The 21,382-nt window shown below is 35.9% G+C and overlaps 1 protein-coding gene across 1 annotated transcript in view; it reads left to right on the top strand.

The window, feature by feature from the left end:
* The window catches only part of SNX7 (sorting nexin 7), a 101,094-nt gene that overhangs the window by 41,876 nt on the left and 37,836 nt on the right, over positions 1 to 21,382 (top strand). The window contains exon 7 of the mRNA XM_077746099.1: positions 30 to 116. Within this exon, the coding sequence (XP_077602225.1) occupies positions 30 to 116 (87 nt within the window). The remainder of the gene's footprint in view (positions 1 to 29; positions 117 to 21,382) is intronic.

The following is a 21,382-nucleotide window of genomic DNA, read 5'->3' as shown; positions in this document are numbered from 1 at the left end:
TTATTCCATCCCTGTGTTTTGATATGAAGGGTGTTATGAAAAGGAGAGACCAAATACAAGCAGAACTGGATTCCAAAGTGGAAGCTTTGACCAATAAAAAGGCAGATACGGATCTGGTAAGTTTTTAAGTTTCTCAGTATAATCATACAGAATTCATTGTCGAAAATTTCTGTTAGCTGTGTAGAGCTCCATTGCATGCTTGCTTTTAAAGATTCGGTAGATGATACTAAACTTTCTTCTAAAAAACCTATTATACATTGAATACCCAGTGAATCTGCAAGCTTAACAATGATGCTTTTCTGCCTTTCTGTCTTATATTGTCTCTTATGATGAGTAAAGCATGAAGTTAATTTAAAAATTTTTTTTAACATTTATTTATTATTGAGAAACAGAGAGAGAGAGACAGAGCATGAGCATGGGAGGGGTGGAGGGGGGAGACACAGAATCTGAAGCAGGCTCCAGCCTCTGAGCCTGACACAGAGTCCAACGTGGGGCTCGAGCTCACAAACTGTGAGATCATGACCTCAACCGAAGCAGACATTTAACCAACTGAGCCACCCAGGCACCCCTGAAGTTAATTGTTTTTAATTAGAGTTAGAAGAAGGTATGGAAAGCACCTAACATTATTCCAGGTTAGTGAGCACTCAGTTAATAAATCCACTTTTGGCCTATTTTATATAAGAAAAAAAAATTTCTTATAAGATTTTTTATACAAAATAGGTCAGTGTTCCTATCCATTTTTTTCTAGTTACTGTAAAATCCTTTAGAGAGGAAGTGTCTTTGCTTTCAAGTTTCATCTTTTCCTTGCAGTGCGTTCTAATGGAGAATTTCAAACATAAAAAGTGCTACGATGGACTTATATACCTATCACTGGGCTTCATTAATTTCCAACGTGTTATCCAACTTTCTTCATCTGTTTCTTTCCTCACCTCTTTTTTCTGAAATGTTCCCATGTAAATTCCAGACATTATATTATGACCCACCATATTTTAGTATTTATATATTTTTTTTGTCTTTGCATGTCTTCAGAGTACTCCTTTCAGCTTGGAATTATTTTTCTCACTTTAAAATTGAGAAAGAGGCTTTCAAGGTGGAGTAACTCACCCAAGCTCATGTAGTTCTTGAAGCAGAAATTAGATTGGAGGTATCACTTAACATCTACTTTGCTGCCTCCCAGAAAACAAGTATAAAAGTGGGGGAAACTGAGTATACTTTGATTAACTTCTATTGAGTTCTCTATGAAGCAGACCTTCTTACTCAATCTTATTTTTAATTTAAGGATTTTTATTAGTAATGAGTACAATATTGAGTGTACTTCTGGCAGGTGAGTGGTGAGTTCTTGACCGCCCTCCCCCCACTAATCTGTAGTATCCCAGCCCCCATCTCAGCCTGACTTGGAACTCAGCCTCCCTCTTCTCTGCTTTAATTTTCTCCCTGACTTTAATCATTTTCTAACAGAAGATAAGATTTTGTACTTACTGGTTTTCTTTGTACTATCTTTCTTTCTCTCTCCCCCAGTCCATTATCTAAGCACCTTAAACCCAGGAATTTTTATTTGTTCCCTGAAGTGTTCTCAGCCCCTAAAACAGTGCCTAATACTTGGTAGTCACTCAATAAATACTTAATGAATAAATGAATAGATGAAAATGGCAGTGACTACTCTGGTTCACAAAAACATACTGAAGGCTTAAAGTAAGAAGTTTCTACAAATTCAGGCTTTGTGTAAAACATTGAGACTTCACTAAGAAGTGAAGAAGTGACTATGAATTATCCTAATTTTTCTGGACTATTTTTGTTTTCCAAACTCAGTTTCATTCTCCTGAGTGGAATGTGACTGGGCAGTGGTGGGCTGTAGTAAACAGAATAGGAAAATGGAATCTGAGAGAAAAAAATAAATAATGGAAAATGTAGAACCAGTGGAACTAGTGCTCGAGGGGAGAATCTTGTTTGCCTTTACCTCAAGGTGAGGAGAAAAAAGAGGAAACCCAAGGTTAACCTTTTCTTCACAATAAGTAACCTTTTCTTCACAATAAGGTGTGTCTTTGTGTGTGTGTGTGTGTGTGTGTGTGTATGTGTGTGTGTGTAAATTTAAAGAGTCACTTGGCAAGTACAAAAAAGAGTGGGCACATGTACAGAAATTATAAGTGTACCTTTTGAACGGTGGATTCTTTGTATTTGTTCAGTAAATTTTAAAGATACTGAAATTAGCAATTAGATAAAATTTATCCTTGACTAAATACTAGAAAAAGTACAGTATTTTAAAGTTTCAGGAGAATAGTTAAATGGTTTAAAAACCAAGCATCTGTTCAGAATGGTTTATATTCACATTTTAAATTGAAAGGAAGAGTAGTTGAGATGGTTCCAACCACAAAAATACAGGAAAAAATAGCTTGGGCCCAAATATGGCTAGGCTTTCCCAACTCCACTAAAAAAACACATTTTTTTTTTCATTTGACTTGCAAATATTTTGTCTTTTGCTCTATAAAAATTTCCTTGATATCTCATTATAACCTAATGGTCCATCTGTATTTATGATTTGATTTTATGTGTATGTGTCATATCCACTATAAAGTATTTTTTACCTAGTTATCCACTACGTTGTAAGATTGGAGAAATTTGAAACTTTGATTATCTGCATTATATTCTGTAAGATACTTTAAATGAAGATTTGAAATAGGCACGTTTAACAGACGTTACAAATTTTTTTTTTTTTTGTTATCCATCAAAACAGATCCTTCCTAAAACATATAAGGACCAATTTAATGATTTATGAATGGTACCATTTACATTTTCAAGCAGTTTATTTGTTTACAGGCCTCACTTCCAAATCCCTGTGTGTTCCGATGGTATCTATGGGAGAGACCTTCCAGGGTGACTCTCAGAATGAACCTGCTGCAATTGGTCACAGAGCAACCAGAGGGAAGTTGCTTAGAAATATGCAGGATAGGGTCACCATGGAAACGCGCCCTTGTGAGGTCCTTCTAAGGAGCCATCCTTTGCAGTCACCATGGCGACCCTGGCAAGAATTGAATATAGCAATCTAGCCTGGTTGTTTACTATGGCAACCCAAGCAGGACCACTTTGGAGACAACCCTGGGGCCATTTCTATGGAGACCTGCTGGAGCTGCCTTTAGAGGCTCCCTCAAAGTCACCTTTGGGTGGGATGCTATATGCAAACCCAGCAAAGCACCTTATAATGAAAAGGTCAGTGAAATGAAGCATTACCAAGCAGGGCGATTGTAATTATTGGGTAGAAATTAGTAGTGATGTAACATTCCAGAGGTCCTTTTGGACATATCAGGTGATCTTTATGTGGGCTTTGTGGGATACAAAAACAAGGTTCTGGTCTTTTACTCTGCCTGTAATTTTATAAATGCTGTAAATTGACAATAATGGTATTATTGTTACTCCTTCTCATCATGAAAATATACCTACAAAAATTATGTGTCTTCTTGTATACTAAAACAATGTTTTAGAGTGAATTCCTTTATTCATTATCTGGGTAGTTGTAAAGTGGCAACTTACAGTTTATGAGGTTTTTTTTTTTTTAAGTTTATTTACTTTGAGAGAGAGTGAGCTAGAGAGGGGCAGAATGAGAGAGAGAGAGAAGGAGAATCCCAAGCAGCATCTACATTGCCACAGTGGATCCTGATGTGAGGCTTGAACTCACAAACCACGAGATCATGACCTGAGCCAAAATCTAGAGTCAGACACTAAACCAATTGAGCCACCCAGGCACCCCAGAGTTTGTAGTTTTACTTCTTTTTTCACACAACAATAAAATTAATGGTTGCAAAATGACTTAAACTCAATAGAGACTTTCAGAATACCTATTTGAAGGTCAATCAGCTGTTTGTTTAGAGTTTTGACATTTAGGCTTTGGAATTAGACCTAGGATCCAATCCTAGCTCATCTGCTTATTAAGTCCGTCACCTACAACGTGTTTCCTACCTTCTTGTAGCCTTATTTTATCATGTGTAATTTGGGGAAATTATCAGTACCTTTCTAATAGATTTGTTTAAGGATTAAATGATATGATGGAAGTAAATTATGTAAATTATAGTAAGCACTCAGTGGGTGTTAGCTGCTGTTATTTTGATGACTTTGTAGAAGTCACATTTGAGGTAGCTCCTGTAAAATGATGTCAGAATTGTTCCTTGGAGAGCAAGGAGCGTATTTCATGTAGAATTGGTATTATGAAAAGTAGTAAAAGCTCAAAAAGCATGCCAAACTGAGAAAACTAGATATGTAGAGAACAGATATAGGGGAGATGAGATGTAGCTGTAAAAGAAGGGCACAGTCAGATAGGAAGAGAGACTTGTTTATGTCAGGAGGAGGAATATGGACTTTATCCTTTGGGCAGTGCGGATCCAACAAGAGCCTGAATGGAAGAGGTAGTAGTGGAGTTGCAGACAAGAATAAATTTGAGAGAGATGTAGGTGAAAGATCGAATTCATAGCACCTAAGGAATGAAGGGAAGCCAATGTTTCAAGTTGTTAGTGACTCTTCACATTTCTAGCTTGCAAGGAGGGCAGAGGTGCCTGGCTGGCTCAGTATGTAGAGAGCATGCAACTCTTGATCTTAAGGTTGTGAGTTTGAGACCCCACACTGCATAGAGAGATTACTTTAATTTCTTTTTTTAAATAAGAAAAGGAGGGCAGATAATGGTGCTATAGATTGAACTATAGCATATAAAAGGGAGAAGGACATTAGAAATGTACAACTTTATGTCATGATAAGATGAACTTTAAGGTAGAGATATTCAATGAAAGCTGTCAGCAAATGTGGTTATCTACTATAAGAGAGACAGCATGCAAGCATTGGGGAAATAGCAGTCATGAAAACAGACCCTCATTCTAGAGGATGGAGACAATATTAAATAACTAATTAATTAAAATTTAAGTTGACTGTCCTATAGTGGTAAGTTGTAGAGAAGAGGGAGTGTTTGGGAGCAGTGCAATTTAATACTGGGGGTCAGGGAATGTCTTACCAAGAAGCTGAGTAAGTAAGACCTGAAAGAGGTGAGGTGTTGAACTGGGAGAAGAGTATTTCAGGCAGAGTCAGTAAGTGCAAAGTATAAATATGCTTCTACTTTTCAGGAAAAGCCTGGAGACTAGTGTTGCTGGAACAGTATGAGCAACTGAAAGAGTTGTAGGAAATGAGGTCAGTGGTTAGATCATGAGGTTTGGTCTCAGTGAAATAGGAAGAGAACAGTTGAACTGAGGAGTAACACAATCAGACATAAGCTATAAAACAATTACTGTGCTTGGGAAAGATAGGAGATGATGTATATGTGATGTGTGCACAGGATAGAACACCCAAGCTGGAGACTAGCTCTTCAAATCCCAGTGAGACATGATAGCTTGGACCAGGGTGCAAGTGGTGTGAAGTCAGATTCCAAGTATACTCTGAAGGTATAGCTCTTTGTTATTTGGAAAACTGTGGCTTGTGAATGCACAAGAGTGATACCAAGGTTTGGGGACTGAGCAATTGGAAGGTAAGAATTGGCATTAATGAAACAAGGAAGACTTTAGAAGGGACGGATTTAATGGGGAAGATGAAGAAATCAGATTTGGACGTTTAAGATTGATGTGCCTAACAGATACCCAAGTGGAGATTATGAATAAGGATTTACATAGAAAAATCTTTATAAAAATCCGGAGGTCAGAGCAGGGATCCAACTGGAGATATGTATTTGGGAGTTGTTAGCAGATAGATAGTAGTTAGAGCATGAGATTTGTTGAAGTCACTAATGGAAGGGGAAAAAGAGGTCCTAGGATTTAAGGGGGTTGAGCCTTGGCGCATTCCAGTATTAAAAACCAGAGAAGGAATAGCTGGTGAGAAGGAAAGGGCATTTATATAGCTTTGGCTGGTGGTAAATGAGGGAGTCAACGAGATGAACTCAACAGATTTATTTAGGGTTATTCAACTTTTTAAACAGCTTCTCCATTTATGAGGCATTAATAAAAACAACCTGATAGAGAATAATTAAGATAAGTGTAGATAATAAAATATTTCAAGAGAAATTGAGAGTTGTATTATGTGATCCAATACAGAAGATACTCAGTGAAATAGATATTGTTCAGTCAAAGTAAGAATTTCTGACTATGGAGATAAAAGTATAACAATAACTGAGATTTGAGGAAAACTCAAATATTTGGCAGAACTTGTGGTTTTTGCAGTTTAGTTATTAAGATTTCAGAGTCAGAGCTTCTGTTTGAAAATGCTTATTCACTTCGCTGCTTAACTGCAAGATAAATAAGGGTTCATCTGTGGTGCTAAATAATGCTGCATTTCCATTTTATTTTTGTTTTTATTTTTGAATGGATGATTTATAGTTTTCCACTCAAAGCAGCATTCAAATATAAATGAATATGAATACATTTGACATTTAGCAATATGTGCATTGAATCTGAAAGTTGGATCTAGATATAATGGCATAGCTGTTTAGCAGTATATTTATGTGAGCAAAAAAATGCATTTTCATAAGATCATTATGATCTGGATTTGCATATAGCCACATTCAGTAGATGCAAACAGATACCAAATGTATTCAAGCTGGTCCTTTCTCTGTATGACTTGCTATTTTTGAGCTGGTATTTCACTCTTATCCCCAAATAGTGGCAATTAATTTTCAGATGTTTTTGATAGTGTACTAAATGCTGTACAGAGCAAGAATGGCTTTCCTCTGAGCTTCTGGGAGGTGACAGTATTGACACAATTTTTTTTTATTGTGGGGGGGACAGAGGTCACCTCTCCCTTTCTCTGATATTTATTGTCTTACCTCTCTCCCCTGACCTTTTTACCAATTTATTCCTTTCTAGATGCCTCATTTCTTAGTGTCTCATTTCCTCTGTCTCCTTTTTTGTCTGTTTGCCTCTGTGTGTGTATCTGTCACATACATGCAGGAACACACATGCACACATACCACACTTCTCCAGTGGTAAAAGACACGACACTGTCCAGTGGAAGGAAATTTCCTTTTATCGTTTATTCTAGAAGGCATCCAACAGACTTTTCCTAATTTCTCACTGGCCAGAGTTGTGAAAAATCCATGATCAAGTTACTTGGAATGTGGCCATCAGAGTCGACTTAGATAAGCAACAATAATTCCTCCTGATGCAAATACCTGAAAAAAACTGGGGCTCTTTTGGGTAGTAAGAAGAGGAGTGCAACATTGATTCTGGATAAACAACCAATAAATATGTGCCACAAATACACAGTGTAGCACATGTTGGAGTAGTGCTCCACAGCTGGGTGGGGGTTAGGGATGGGAGAATAGGTGAGGCTAAATGATCAAGAAGGCCTCAGCAGCCTCTCCTCCCAGAACAAAGAATCAGGCAGTGCCTAGCATCCCTTTCCTTCTGTACCTTCATTGGCAGGCCACTCATTCAGGGCATCATTGGTTTGAGTGGGGTGGGATATCTACCCTATCAATAAGAGTCTGTTGACCTTGGGATCTCCATTTGAAATTCTACTATATTACTTTTCCCCTCTATGATTTCTTTTTATGATTCTGGTACTTTTAAGTAGAGCAGTCTCTGCAAAGTATTTAATACAAGGTCGTCTTAAACCCAGTTGCAGAGTTCCATGTGATTTCAACCACACATTGTGTGTTTTTGTAGTTTTAGGCAAGTTACTTACACTCTCCTTGCTTCGATTTCCTCAATTGTAACAGTTGTGGAGAATATCTTCCCTCAAGTGTTCTTAAATCCACATCTGAAAACTCTCAGCCCAGTGCCTAACAAGTGTTAGACTGTAAATAATTTTATAAGCAATTTTACATTATATTCAAACTTTCTTTGAAGTTTGCATTGTGTGTTTCATTCTTCTAAATCAAAGTGTAAGTAGTAGTTACAATTTTGCTTCTTAGATACATACATATATCTATATATACACATATACATATATATATTTTCTAAAGGGAGTGCCTGGGTGGCTCAGTCGTTAAGTGTCTGACTTCAGCTCAGGTCATGATCTCATGGTTTGAGTTCGAGCTGCACATTGGGCACTGTGATGAAGCTCAGAGCCTGGAGCCTGCTTCAGATTCTGTGTTTCCCTCTCTCTCTCTACCCCTCCCCCTCCCCCACTCAAAAACAAGTAAACATTAAAAAATTTTTTTTAGAAGAGGCAGCAATTAGCTCGGGCTGAAAAGTGACCGCTCCCACTGACCCCACTCTAGGTAATAGAATAGATACTTTAAAATGTATCTAAATTTGTACAGACTATCAATAAGTTGTATTTTGGACTCCATATAATTATTTTAACTAACCTATACTTGGTATTATGCCATTGGTTTATAATGAGGGACATTCTAAGGAGAATCACAAATTTCCTTTATGATAAATGTCAATAGCACTAACTACACTTTATTTTCCATTTATGAGGACTATTGAGAAAAGTTTCATTTATGTCTCAGCATCATCAAAAGAGGATCTAATTTCTCCTGAGCCATTAGCTTGTTTTTAGCATATATACGTCTTGGGTTTTATATCTGATCCCATCCACGTTTTACCATAGGCTATTGACAGCCCCAGTTCAGATCCACTTCTCTCTGGCAAGTAACTGTACCTTTTATTTGTCAACCTCACCCCAGGCTTTACCATGTTTTGTTTTGTTTTTTCCCTTAGTCTTACTGTCCCTTTGCACTAATGCCTTTATCTTACTGTGTTTAAGCTAATTGTAGGGAATAAATTTTGAAGACATCTCAAATCTAATATGGCACCAGTGAGAAGCATATTAATAAATAAGAACTAGAGGTACAATATTTCAAATCACCTCAAAGATCAGAGCATTTGTATAACATATTTGCAACCAAAAAAAAAAACAAAACCATGTTTTAGTCATTTTCAGGGGAATCCACAAACACCAGCATGTCTGTTATCAACAGGCTTGATCACTGACTGACTCACATGAACTGTTACTCAGAAAATTAGGAGATATTTAAAGGTGAAGTGAAAAACTTGTATTACTTCCAGAATTTTTACCTATGAAATTTGCTTAAGTAATACATTGCATATTAATGTTTACTGATTTGAAAAAAGAACACATAAACTTACAGTCTTGATGAATAAGGCTTATGTGTATTTGTGGTGGGTGAGTGTGTAAGGAGGGAGGAGACAATGGAAGACTGTAGAAAAACAGAGGCAGTGTAACATTGTTGCAGATGATTTTCTAAAGGAAGATTGTTAGCTCTGTGTCTTTCCCTGGAAACATTGTTTCCCCCACTGTCTTAACCGCAACTGAAAAAGTAACAAATGGGTTAGTAAAAGAAGTAGTTTAATATTCTAGTCATTTGTTCTCAGGATTTAAGAAATTCTACTTATGGTGCCCTTGTGGATTTGTGGTTTGGTTTGTGGAGTTCTGCCCACCATAGATATAATAGTTTAAACAGCTGTCCCATATAGAAACTCAAAATAGATTCAATTTCCTTTTAATTTACACTTTTTGTTAATAAGAAATGTGTCCTAAGGGTCTGTCTTATGTATCTCTTTCACTCCCGGCCCTGCCAGGGCATTCAATAAATATTTGATTATGCTTAGAGCAATAACACACTGGGAGTCTGAAGCCTGGAGAGGGCTTTGATTCACTTTTACTTAACTTGTGACCTTAATCAGACATTAATTATGCTTTATCCATGAACATGCAGAAATAATGCTTACTTTGAAGAAAAATTTTTTGAAGATGAATAATGTTTATAAATCTAGAGCTTGTGTCAGTAAAAATTTTGATAAGTTAGAGGAAGAAAGTATAAAAGAATAATATGTTAGGGAATATATAATGGTATCATAAAACATATTATTTAAAGTATGAATCATTTAAATAGCACTTCTAAAAATAAAAAAAATATGTTTCCACAAAGAATAGGACCAGTATTTTTTTGTTTTTTGTTTTTTGTTTTCTCTCAGCACAGTACTGTATCACTAAATTAAATGCATTTTGGCTAGGCTTTGAAAAGTAAGCGTTTCTCTCTATTAAATCATAATCAGTACAGCAGTAAATTTAGGGGGAGATACATGTTGAACTTTCAGAGAGGTTCTAGATCCAAACTGGTGTTTTCCCTTGTGTAAGTATATTTCACATCTATATGGTACCTATTATGTGCCAGGCACTGTGTTAATCATTTGCATATATTATCCAATGTACAACACGATAAGGTAGGTAGTAGTTTATTCCCACTTCATAAGAAAAATCAAGAACTAGATTGCCAGTCAGCCAAGAGTCATTAGCTGCCTCTCTGTCCAAATACTTGGCTATGCGGAAATTGCAGTGACAGAGACTGACAAAGCCCCTTATCCTAAGATAATTATGGTCTCGTTGGGGGATACTGAAAATAAAGGAAACAATAATAAATAAATGACTTTAATAATTTAATAAATAAATAAATTTAATTTAATAATAACAAATTTAAATTAAACAACTTAATAAATTATGAAGAGAATAAAACCGGGTGATGTGATAGAGAATACCAGGAAGGGAAGAGAAGGCCTTTCTGAAAGCTAACGTTGAGAGGACAGCTAGATGCTGGAAAGGACCAGTCATTCCAAGATCTGGGCACAAGTGTTCCAAGAAGAAGAGTCTATGCAAAGCTCTGAAGTGGGAATGAACCCTGCATGTTCCAGGAGCACAGTTACAGCTAGTATAGCTGGAACATAGAGGATGGCTGGAAATGAGGACTGAGAAAGCAGGGTAAGAAAACTTAAGTCTTGGGTTTCATTCTAGTTGCCGTGGGAGTCACTGAGAAGTTCCAAGAGAATACTTATAATGTGAAATGCGCTGTGCTCGTAAATTTGGTATTTTTTAAATCTTGATTTGACAGACTTAAAGAAAGGTTGCAAGTACAGCTCAAAGACTTTTTTTTTTCGCATTGAACCATTGAAAAGTACATTGCAGTCCTGATACTCATGACTCGTTGATGGTGTGATGGTGCATCTTTCTTACAAACAAGGAAATTTTTCTACATAGCCATAATACAACTAGCAATATCAGCAAATTATCATTGAAACATGACTCGCATATAATTCTCAGACCCCGTTCATATTTTGCCAGTGTTTTATAATGTTGTTGACAACATTTAGTTACCTGTCTTCTTCAGTCTGGAGCAGATCTTTCATCTTTCCTTGACTTTCATGAGCATTACACTCTAATACCAACTTATTTGAGTTTTCTTTAGGATTAGATTTAAGTTACCAATCTTGGATGGGAATATTGCTCAAGTGATGCTATGACCTTTTCATTGATCTCTGTCAGGTAGCATAGGATTTTTATTTGGCCCAATAATGATGATGTCCTCTTTGATCACTAGATTAAGGTGATGTCTGCCCAGGCTCTGCACTGTAAGATCACTCCTTTCCCTTTGTAAGTAATAAACATTTTGTGCAGAGCCACTTTGAGACTCTATTATTATACTATTCCTTATTATACTGTAAACTTACAATTAATGTGTGTGTGTGTGTGTGTGTGTGTGTGTTGTGCATGTGTTTGTGGGATTCTGTGTTAGTCAGTGGGTCTGTTACTATCACTGTGGATTTTGATATGCAGACTGCCCCCAATTTGGCTAATATGACAATCTTCAAGCTGGTTTTTATTTTTTCCCTTTTGATACATTCCCATCATTCTTTCTCATACAACAAGACATTTCAGACTCTTCATGTACTTTTCTTGCCCCAGCCCTGGAATCAGCCCTTTCTCTAACAAGCTGTGGTTACTTTTAGTGGAAAAAATTATATTTAGAATACAGGATCTTGGCATTAGATATGTTTGTTGCTATTGAGATGTCAATAATTCTAGAGATAGGGAATATATCTTTTTATAAGATAAACGCACGCACATTAAAAAAATTTTTAACATTTATTTTTGAGAAAGAGAGAAAGAGTGTGAGTGGAGGAAGGGCAGAAAGAGAGGAAGACATAGAATCTGAAGCAGGCTCCAGGCTCTGAGCTGTCAGCACAGAGCTCGAACCCATGAACCATGAGATCATGACATGAGTCAAAGTCAGATGCTTAACTGACTGAGCCACCCAAGCATCCCACACGCACACTATTTATCTTTATTAATTTGTCTAATTATGTCTATTAAAAACAGTTCATACCAATGCCTCCAGTTAAAATGCAGTATGATAAAGTTTCACGCTAGTTTTCTTTCTTTCCTATTTGTATTTCCCTTTCTGACAATGAGAAACAGGTTCCCATTATCCTTCAGATATCTACTTATTTGATCAATCCCTTGTTGGTAACCGATCTCACACAGCATCTTTTTTCCTAAGTGTGTCACTCCCCTTGGGTTTTTGCACCCTATGCTGGGCCACACCCATGCAAGAGCATCTTTTTTTTTTCTTTTTTTAAAATATTTTATTTATTTTTGAGAGAGAGATAGAGACAGCATGAGCAGGGGAGGATCAGAGAGAGAGGGAGGCACAGAATCTGAAACAGGCTCCAGGCTCTGAGCTATCAGCACAGAGCCCAATGTGGGGCTCGAACCCATGAACCGTGAGACCATGACCTGAGCCGAAGTTGGATGCTCAACCGACTGAGCCACCCACGCGCCCCGCAAGAGCATCTTTACACTCTAGGATTCTGTTTCCTCATGCCAGCCCTCCTCTTCCCCCACAATAAGGCACACTCCTCAACCTGCCTGGGCTGTTACTTTCCATTCCAGGCTGCTTTTTGCAGGGACTACTTCATCATCTTGCAAATGCTTTGATATCCTGCTCTGGGCCATCATGACTTTGCCTCCCTTCCTTCACCAGCATGGACACCAGCTCTGCTCTACCCCCTCCCATCCCACCCCTCAAGAAGGACAGAATTGTTCAGGAAGAGAAAGGGAAAAAGGAAGAACTTGTAGGTGCTTTCAAATGCTCACTCTGTTTCCTGCATGGGAAACAAAAAGACCTGCTGAGCCCAGTACAGTAGGAAGACGATGATGTCCTAAACTAAGCTGGTAGTAGTGGAGATTGAGTAAGAAAGGTTAAGTGATTTGTTCAGTTATATAGCTAGTTAAATAGCAGAGCCAGACTTATAACTTGGCATCACACACCCTGGTCTCTTCTAAATACTATTTTTTGGGGGGTGCCTGGGTGGCTCAGTCGGTTAAGCATCCGACTTCAGCTCAAGTCATGATCTCATGTTTCGTGGGTCCGAGCCCCACATTGGGCTCTGTGCTGACAGCTAGCTGAGAGCCTGGAGCCTGCTTCAGATTCCGTATCTCCATCTCTCTGACCCTCCTCTGCTCACACACTCTCTCTCTCTCAGAAATAAATACAAGATTAAACAAATTTTTTAAAAAAATAATAATAAATACTATTTTTTTCTTTCTGATGGGTGGGCCAGAAGCCCAGAAAATTTAAAGACGAATAACAATCATTTTCTACTAAAATAAAAACAGAAAGGTATTTTAAGTTTAGTGCTTTGTCCTTTTATCTCATCCAAAAAAGCATATTTAGAGTTCATAATACATTGAAAATTGCAACTTCAAAACACTTTGGAACATAGAGAGTTGTGATGGTCTCTGAAAGTTGAAATTCTTTCTTTTCTTTTTTGAAGGAATTATTATATAGAATTTTATTTCAGCCAGGTCAGTATGTTATACTAAGACATCATGATGATGATGATGATGATAGTTAACATTTTTAAGCACTCACTGTGCTTCTAAGTGCTGTAGATGTATTATCTCACTTAAGTTTCACATAGTACAGTGAGGTAGGTACTATTACTTCCTCATTTTACAAATTTGAAAACTGAGGCACAGAGAGGTAGAGTTACTGGCTCAATATTGCACTTGTTGGAGTTGACAAAGCAGCAATCCAGAATGTATGCTAGAAGCTGTATTCCAGTTAGATTATATTAGATATAAAACTGTATTCCAGGGCAACATTTGAAAAGATGCTTATCAACATGCTTTAGATAACTAATATCAATCAGTTAGAGTTGGCATGTGTGATAAGTTTTATTTGCCATTCCTGCTGCAAAATGTTAACGGAGATTTGAAATATTCTGTCACAGTGAACTGGCAGTTTTCATGGTGTTAATTTTAGAGTAAATTGACTTGCTTTGCTTATCTCTCAGTAAAAAGAGGGTATGAAATGAATTAAGGAGGCACAATTTCTTCTAAAATGAGTAAGAAAGAGGACAGAGAAATTCATTCAAAACAAATCTTTAAGGGGCGCCTGGGTGGCTCAGTTGGTTAAGCGTCCAACTTCAGCTCAGGTGATGATCTCACAGTTTGTGGGTTCAAGCCCCGCATCGAGCTCTGTGCTGACAGCTAGCTCAGATCCTGGAGCCTGTTTCAGATTATGTGTCTCCCTCTCTCTCTGACCCTCCCCTGCTCACGCTGTCTCTCTCTCTCTCAGAAATAAATAAAACATTAAAAAAAATTTTAAACAAATTTTTAATGTATTAAAAGAGCCTTTCGCAGGGAAAATGCTGGACACATTATGAGCAGTCCATAAATGAGGATACAAATGGGCGTGCACACACACCAGCTACGATCATCGCTAACACGTGTAGAAATGCAAATGTAAGGCTACCCTGACACAAGTTTCCCAATGAAGACCACTCACTAAAAGGCAAGGTTTTTGTCCAATGTCAAATTTGTAGTTTTAACGTTTAAATTAACTTATTTATACACATTTAAGATCACATACGTATATGAATGTGTGGTTTTCTAATATTACATAATATTGGAATTAATAAATTAACTAGTATATTAATATAGAAATATCACCTTTTTCCACTCTCACATGCATCTTTAACATTTCTTTTGCATCATCTAGCATTCCTTTTCATTGAGAGGTGGTTGGATATTGATACAGTCCAACGATTAGGAAAAAGAAGCTCAGAGTCTCTATTTCTGTGCCTTACTTTTGAATCCTTATGTGATATGTCCCTACCAGTATTGTCTCCAACTGTCTACAATACGCAAGGAACTTCAACATTACATTTTTCCCAAACATGTATGTTTTTATCTCTAAACATAAGAAATTAGCATGTTGTTTAAAAAAAAAAACTAAAAGGATTTATTTGAATAGGTAATACTTCACATGGTTCAAAGTTATTAAGTCTTAAAACACACATTTAATGAAATGCCTTCTTCCCATCCTCATATCCTATGACTCCCAACTCTTGCCACACATGTTACAAGTACCTACTATACTTGTTAGCCACTTTTCTAACCTTCCATGTTTCTTCATGGATGTACAACAAATACAAAAATGAATTCTGATGTCCCTTTTCTTAATGAATGCAGTGATATGCTATAAAGTTTGCAGCACGTTGCTTTCTTAATATATCTTGGACATCATTACAAGTGCTGACCTTTTACAGCGACATTATATTCTATTGTATGGAATTATCAGCATTTATTTAATCTGACTCCTACTGGTGACCCTGTACTTCTAATCTTTTGCTGCTGTAAACAATGCTTCTGTGAATAACCTTGTACAAATACTATTTTGTAAGTGTACCAGTAGATCTGTGGAATAAATACCTAGAAGTTAAATTGCTGAATCAGAGGCTAGTCAATACTGATACTTCATTACTAAGTGTGGAGTCTTAGACAAGTTAGTCAACTTCTTTTCCTTGATTTAGTTTCTTAGTTTGTAGAATAGAAAGAAAAGTACTTAATTCTGAAGGCCAAATGCATTAATGTATATAATAAGGTGTTTAAAATAGTGTCTGGTACACAGGAAGGGTTAAAAGAATTTGTTATTGTTGTTGATGTTATTATTATTACTAGCAACTCCTTTCCACTGGGAGAACTATTTACATTCTCTCCAGGTTATTTTTTTTTTAAGTTTATTTATTTATTTTGAGAGAGACAGAGATAGCATGAGTGACAGAGGGGCAGAGAGGGAGATAGAAAATCCCAAGCAGGCTCTGCACCATCAGCACAGAGCCTGACATGGCTCAACCCCATGAAACCATGAGATCATGACCTGAGCCAAAACCAAGAATGCAATACTTAATCAACCAAGCCTCACAGATGCCCCTCTCCAAGATGTTTTTGATTGCTTGTTTACTCCTGTACCCTCCACCCTGGGCTTGTCATCGGTAAATGACAATGTTCCATTTGACAAATGGAAAGTACTAGTTTCAATTTGCATTTCTTTTTTTTTTTGTTTTTATTTATTTCTAGGAGAGAGAGAGAGAGACAGCGTGAGCAGGGGAGGGTCAGAGAGAGAGGGAGTCACAGACTGAAACAGGCTCCAGGCTCTGAGCTGGCAGTCAGCACAGAGCCCGACGCGGGGCCCGAACCCACGAACCGCGAGATCATGACCCAAGCGAAAGTCGGACGCTTACCCGACTAAGCCACCCAGGCGCCCCTCAATTTGCATTTCTATGATAATGAGTGGGAGTAAGCATTTTTATGTTTATTTTTATTTCTTTTTTGTGATTGTCTATTTTTGATCATTAGATTTTCTCTATTCTTGGCCTTTCTCAGATTTTTAGAAGATTCTTATTAGGAAATCTTCTTAATCCTTTTTTGTCATTTATATTTTAATTTTCTTTATAGTGATTTCTGTTATGCAGAAATGTTTAGATTTTGTAAAGTCAAATTTATCTGTCTTTTTCTAAAGAACTTTAGTTTTAAGAATGAGACAAAGTCCTCCCCTACTTCAGGATAATAAAAGAATTGTCTTATGTTTCTTCTATTAATTTTTCTGGTTTTCATTTTTTTTTTTAATATTTGAATCTATCAGCCATTGGAATTGATTCTGGTTATGAATGTGAAGTGTGGATTCAACTATGTATTTTTCCTAAATAACTATCCAGTTGTGCCAGAACTATTGAATAATAATGTTTTTCCCAGTAATTTGTGATGCTTCCTGTGAAATATACTACCTCTGGAAGTTTTTGTTTTCATATGCACCTATTTTAATACTTTTTTGTATGTTCCTTTGATCTGCCTGTTGGTTAAGCTCCAGACCCGCACTGTCTCAATAATAAGGGGTTTTAGAATATATTTTATATATGATGGGAATTGTCTGTCTTCACTCGTTGCTCTTTTTGTTTGTTTGCAGTGTTTTTAAAATTAGACTTTAAAATACTTACTTATGATGATAACCACAAACACTTGAATTATGAATCATTTTTTAGAAATAATTATTGTGTTGTCACCTTTGAAAAAAAATGTGGGGTGCCTGGGTAGCTCAGTTGGTTAAGTGTATAGCTCTTGATTTCAGCTCAGGTCATGATCTCACAGTTTGTGAGTTTGAGCCCCACATCTGGCTCTGTGCTGACAGTGCAGAGCCTGCTTGGGATTCTGTCTCCCTTTCTCTGCCCCTCCTCTGCTCACACTCTCTCTCTTTTTCAAAATAAATAAATAGAATTTTTAAAAAGAATGAAGTAATACAATAAATATTAAATAATATGAGAGGCTTTTTGTAAAAACCTTATTAAAGGATACCTTTTGGGGAGAGAACCTCTAACTTTACTTGAGCATAAATGCCATTCCAGCTATATTAATCACAGCTTTCTAGAGGTGTTGTGTACAATATAGCATCCAGTCACATGTGGCTCTTTACATTTACAGTGGAATTACTTAAAATCAAATACAATTTAAAATTCTTCAGTTGAACTGGCTGTACTTCAGTAGTTATGTATGGCTATTGCTACTATTCTGGACACTCCAGAACAGAACATTTCTATCATCACAGAAAACTCTGTTGGCTAGCTCAGTTTTAGAATATGTTGCAATTATGAGAGCTGTTTTTTATGTATGGTAGTTTTGTTGATTGGGTCAAGGAGGAAAGGTCATATCTAATGGAAGTTTTAGCTTTGGTAGGAATTCAGATAGAAAAGAGATGAATGTCTCCAAGAAATATCAGGAGAATTCACTTGAGTAGAAGCATAATTAATGTACCCAGTACTTCAGCAAAGATAACTTCTAGTTACCAGACATTTTGATCACATGCTTCATCACTTAAATTTTTCTGAGCTCACCACCCACTATATATACATTTTAAATTCACAGATTATCAACTTGTACTACTAAATATATCTATATACTAGATATATTTATTTATATTATAAACTATGCACATAACTTAAAAACATTGAATAAGAGTTAAATATAAGGTTGTCAAATGTACAAACTTTCAGTTATAAAATAAATAAGTCATGGGGATATGATGTGCAGGACAGTAGCTTAGTTAATGATTTTGTAGAGTATGTTTGAAAGTTGCTAAGAGAGTAGATCTTAAAAGTTCTCATTATAAGAAAAAAATGTTAACTATGTAAATATATAACTATGAATGATGATGGACTTTAACCAGATTTATTATTGTGGTGATCATTTCTCCATATGCACAAATATTGAATCATTATGTTGTACACTTGAAACTAAAGTAATGTTACAGATCAATTAAAAAAAAAAAAAGAGTTATGTATAAACGGAAGTTCCTGTGTGTAGGTAGCTCTGTAAGCTAGTTTTACATGCTCTGAAGTTCATGAGCATGTAAACTCCAAAATGGAATTTAGTAGTATGTTGGGGGCTGGAGTTAGAGAACCCAGGTAGAAGTTACAAAAAAGTCACCAAAACCTCAAAAGCATTACTTTTGCTTGTTAATGAGATAATATGTGAGATACTGTTAGGTTAAGCAGTGAATAAAGTAAAAGTATTTCTTGACAGAAATTTGGGGAGTCTGTGAAGGTCTGTAAAAGACATAAGCTTAGATTTTGGTATTGAAATAGCATTTAACTTCAGTAAAATCTAATGATAATATAGCAAATTACTTTTCTTATTTTTTTAAGTTTATTTATTTATTTTGAGAGGGTATAGAGGCAGAGAGAGAATCCCAAGCAGGCTCTGTGCTATCAGTGCAGAGCCCAACGTGGGGATTGATCCCACACATCGGAGATCATGACCTGAGAAGAAATCAAGAGTTGGACACTTAACTGACTGATGCACACAAGCATCCCTAGCATATTGCTTATCTAAGCTTACATTATGTTTTTCAGAAACAAATTACAAGAAATTATTAGATCTAAAGAGGCAAAGACCTTGACCTCCTTTTTAATTTTTAAGGATACATGTCGTTCCTTTTTAAAAGATTTATATTAACAAGACTCATGGAAGCACCTCGAAATAAATCTTCCTCAGTCCAACCTGTATTTACTATGCCTCTACTGTGCAGAAGATTCAAAGGAGATCACTACATTTTTAAAAATAAGAATATTTAAATAAGTGGCTTTGTTTGCCTCTAATGTTACAGGAATCATATTCTTTATTTGAAGGATATTAGTGGTCCTGGAGATGCTGACTTGAAAGGTGATGTGTCAACTACATTTGTGGGTGTTTGTGACTCAAATTGTCATTTTTAGAAAATGCACTGTATCTTCCTGAACATGTTACATTTGTGTAACAAAATTGGCAATGGGTTTCAGGGAGAAAGGTTTCTACTTTTTAAAAAATGTGTATATTGTAAAATATATAAAAAAGGTACTACTTAGTAATCACATGTATGCCTGAGCAGCATTATATAATCAAGCATCTAATTTCTCCAGACACATCTTACCTCTCTCACGAATCAGAAAATAATATAATTTTATTGTTAAGAGCCCTCTTCTCTCTCCCCTGCAATTTAATTAACACTTGTTAAGAAGACATAGCTGTCAGATTAGAATTAGATTTTTGAATTTTCTATTGTCTTGTGATGGAGTGGCAATCTAAATCTTTTTATTTAGGTATATTATTTTCAAGAACTTTTGGAAATGATAATTTCCCAGCTTTTCTGATGATGAAGAGAAATTTTTAGCATTTGAATAAATAGATTGAATGGTTGATTTTTTCCCCATAAAAGGAAATAATAGAGAAGCCATTTTAAAAGGAAAACAATGAAGATATTTTTAAGAAAGAATAGCTATTATTCTCAAATTGTATTTTTTTGTTCAAAATTTTGGTGATAATATGACATTGGGGTTTGGTATGGGCACATTTTAGCTTTGTGTAGTATTTAAAAGTATAAAGAAATGATCATTGGAAAGGCAGTAAGGACACAAGCCTATATTCATTGCTAATATTTCACTTTTCTAAAATCACTCATCTATTCTGCAAATAGTTATCAAATTCCCACATAGTGTAAGTACCGGGGGGTGTAATGGTCAAAAGATAGACACATGGCTTTCATGGTACAACTTACATTTTAACATAGGCAAATAAAAATAATTGCCAGTTCTAACGAATGTTAAGGAAATGAACAGTGGACTGAATTAGAGAATAGCAAGAGAACCTACTTTGTACTAATGCTCTTCTGAAAAGGATTATCTGAGAAACATATTTAAACTGAAATGAAAGGAAAGAGAACTAACTAGAAGATGTAAAACAGAGAGAATGATATTTTAAATGCTCACCATTTATTTAGTCTTCTTGGATATCGCTCAGTAAAGTTCAAAAATGTCTTTTCCAAAAAGTTCTTCTACATTTTTTGATAAACTTGTTCCCAAGAACTTTATTTTTTGTTTGTATTTATCATAAATTATAAATCAAAAAATTTATTTTGTATACCTTTTTTCAGCATGCGTGTATAGAAATATAATTCACTTGAGCATATTTATCTTATATCCAGCAATCTTCTAAATTTGTTTTAATTTTTAATAACTTGTAGACTCTGGGATTTACTATGTAGAAAATCCTGTCATGGGTGGATATTGATAGTTTTGTTTATATATTTGATATTTATTCATTCATTATACTTTATATTTCTTTTTTTCATTTCTTACTGAGCAGGCTAAAAAATGCACTATAATGTTATTAGTGATGGGACATCCTTGTATTATTCCTGATTTTAAAATAAATGCTTTCAAAGTTTTTTCATTATTAATGCTGTTTGCTGTAACTTTTCCCCCTGCTATATTTTTAATCAGGTTAAGACAGTTCTTATCCTCTGTGATGGGAGGTTGACTCAAAAGTGGGTGGTCAATTTATTAAAGAGTTGCCTATTACCTACTCACATAATTCTATGATATTTCTCCAGTATGTACTTAATACAGTGATTTATACTAAGTGATTTTCTCATCAGAAGCATCCTTGGATCCCTGGGAAAATTCAGCCTGGCCATTCCTGGATTTGGGGTGCTCAGTGTTTTAGGACTTTTGTATCAATATTTCTGAATAAGAACGATTCATTCTTGTACACTTCAAACACACACAATTTTATTTGTCAATTATATCTCAGTAAAGCTGGAGAAAAAAAGAATGATTTGTAATACTATTGCTTATACCAGGAATATCAGTTTCTATATCAGGGTCTTGCTAATCTCATAAAATTTTCCAGATTGGACTAAATTCTGTGAGATTGCCATTATTTGTTAATGAAGAAAAAATTATTCTAACAGTGCTTTTGGAGTAGACCCTCACTAGCTGTTTCGATGTTAGGGGCTTAGTCA

This window comes from Crocuta crocuta, unplaced genomic scaffold (genome assembly GCF_008692635.1).
Source record: "Crocuta crocuta isolate KB4526 unplaced genomic scaffold, BGI_CrCroc_1.0 scaffold48, whole genome shotgun sequence".
NCBI lineage: Eukaryota > Metazoa > Chordata > Mammalia > Carnivora > Hyaenidae > Crocuta > Crocuta crocuta.
Note: the sequence above shows the minus strand (reverse complement) of the source record. Positions and strands in the feature narration are given on the sequence as shown.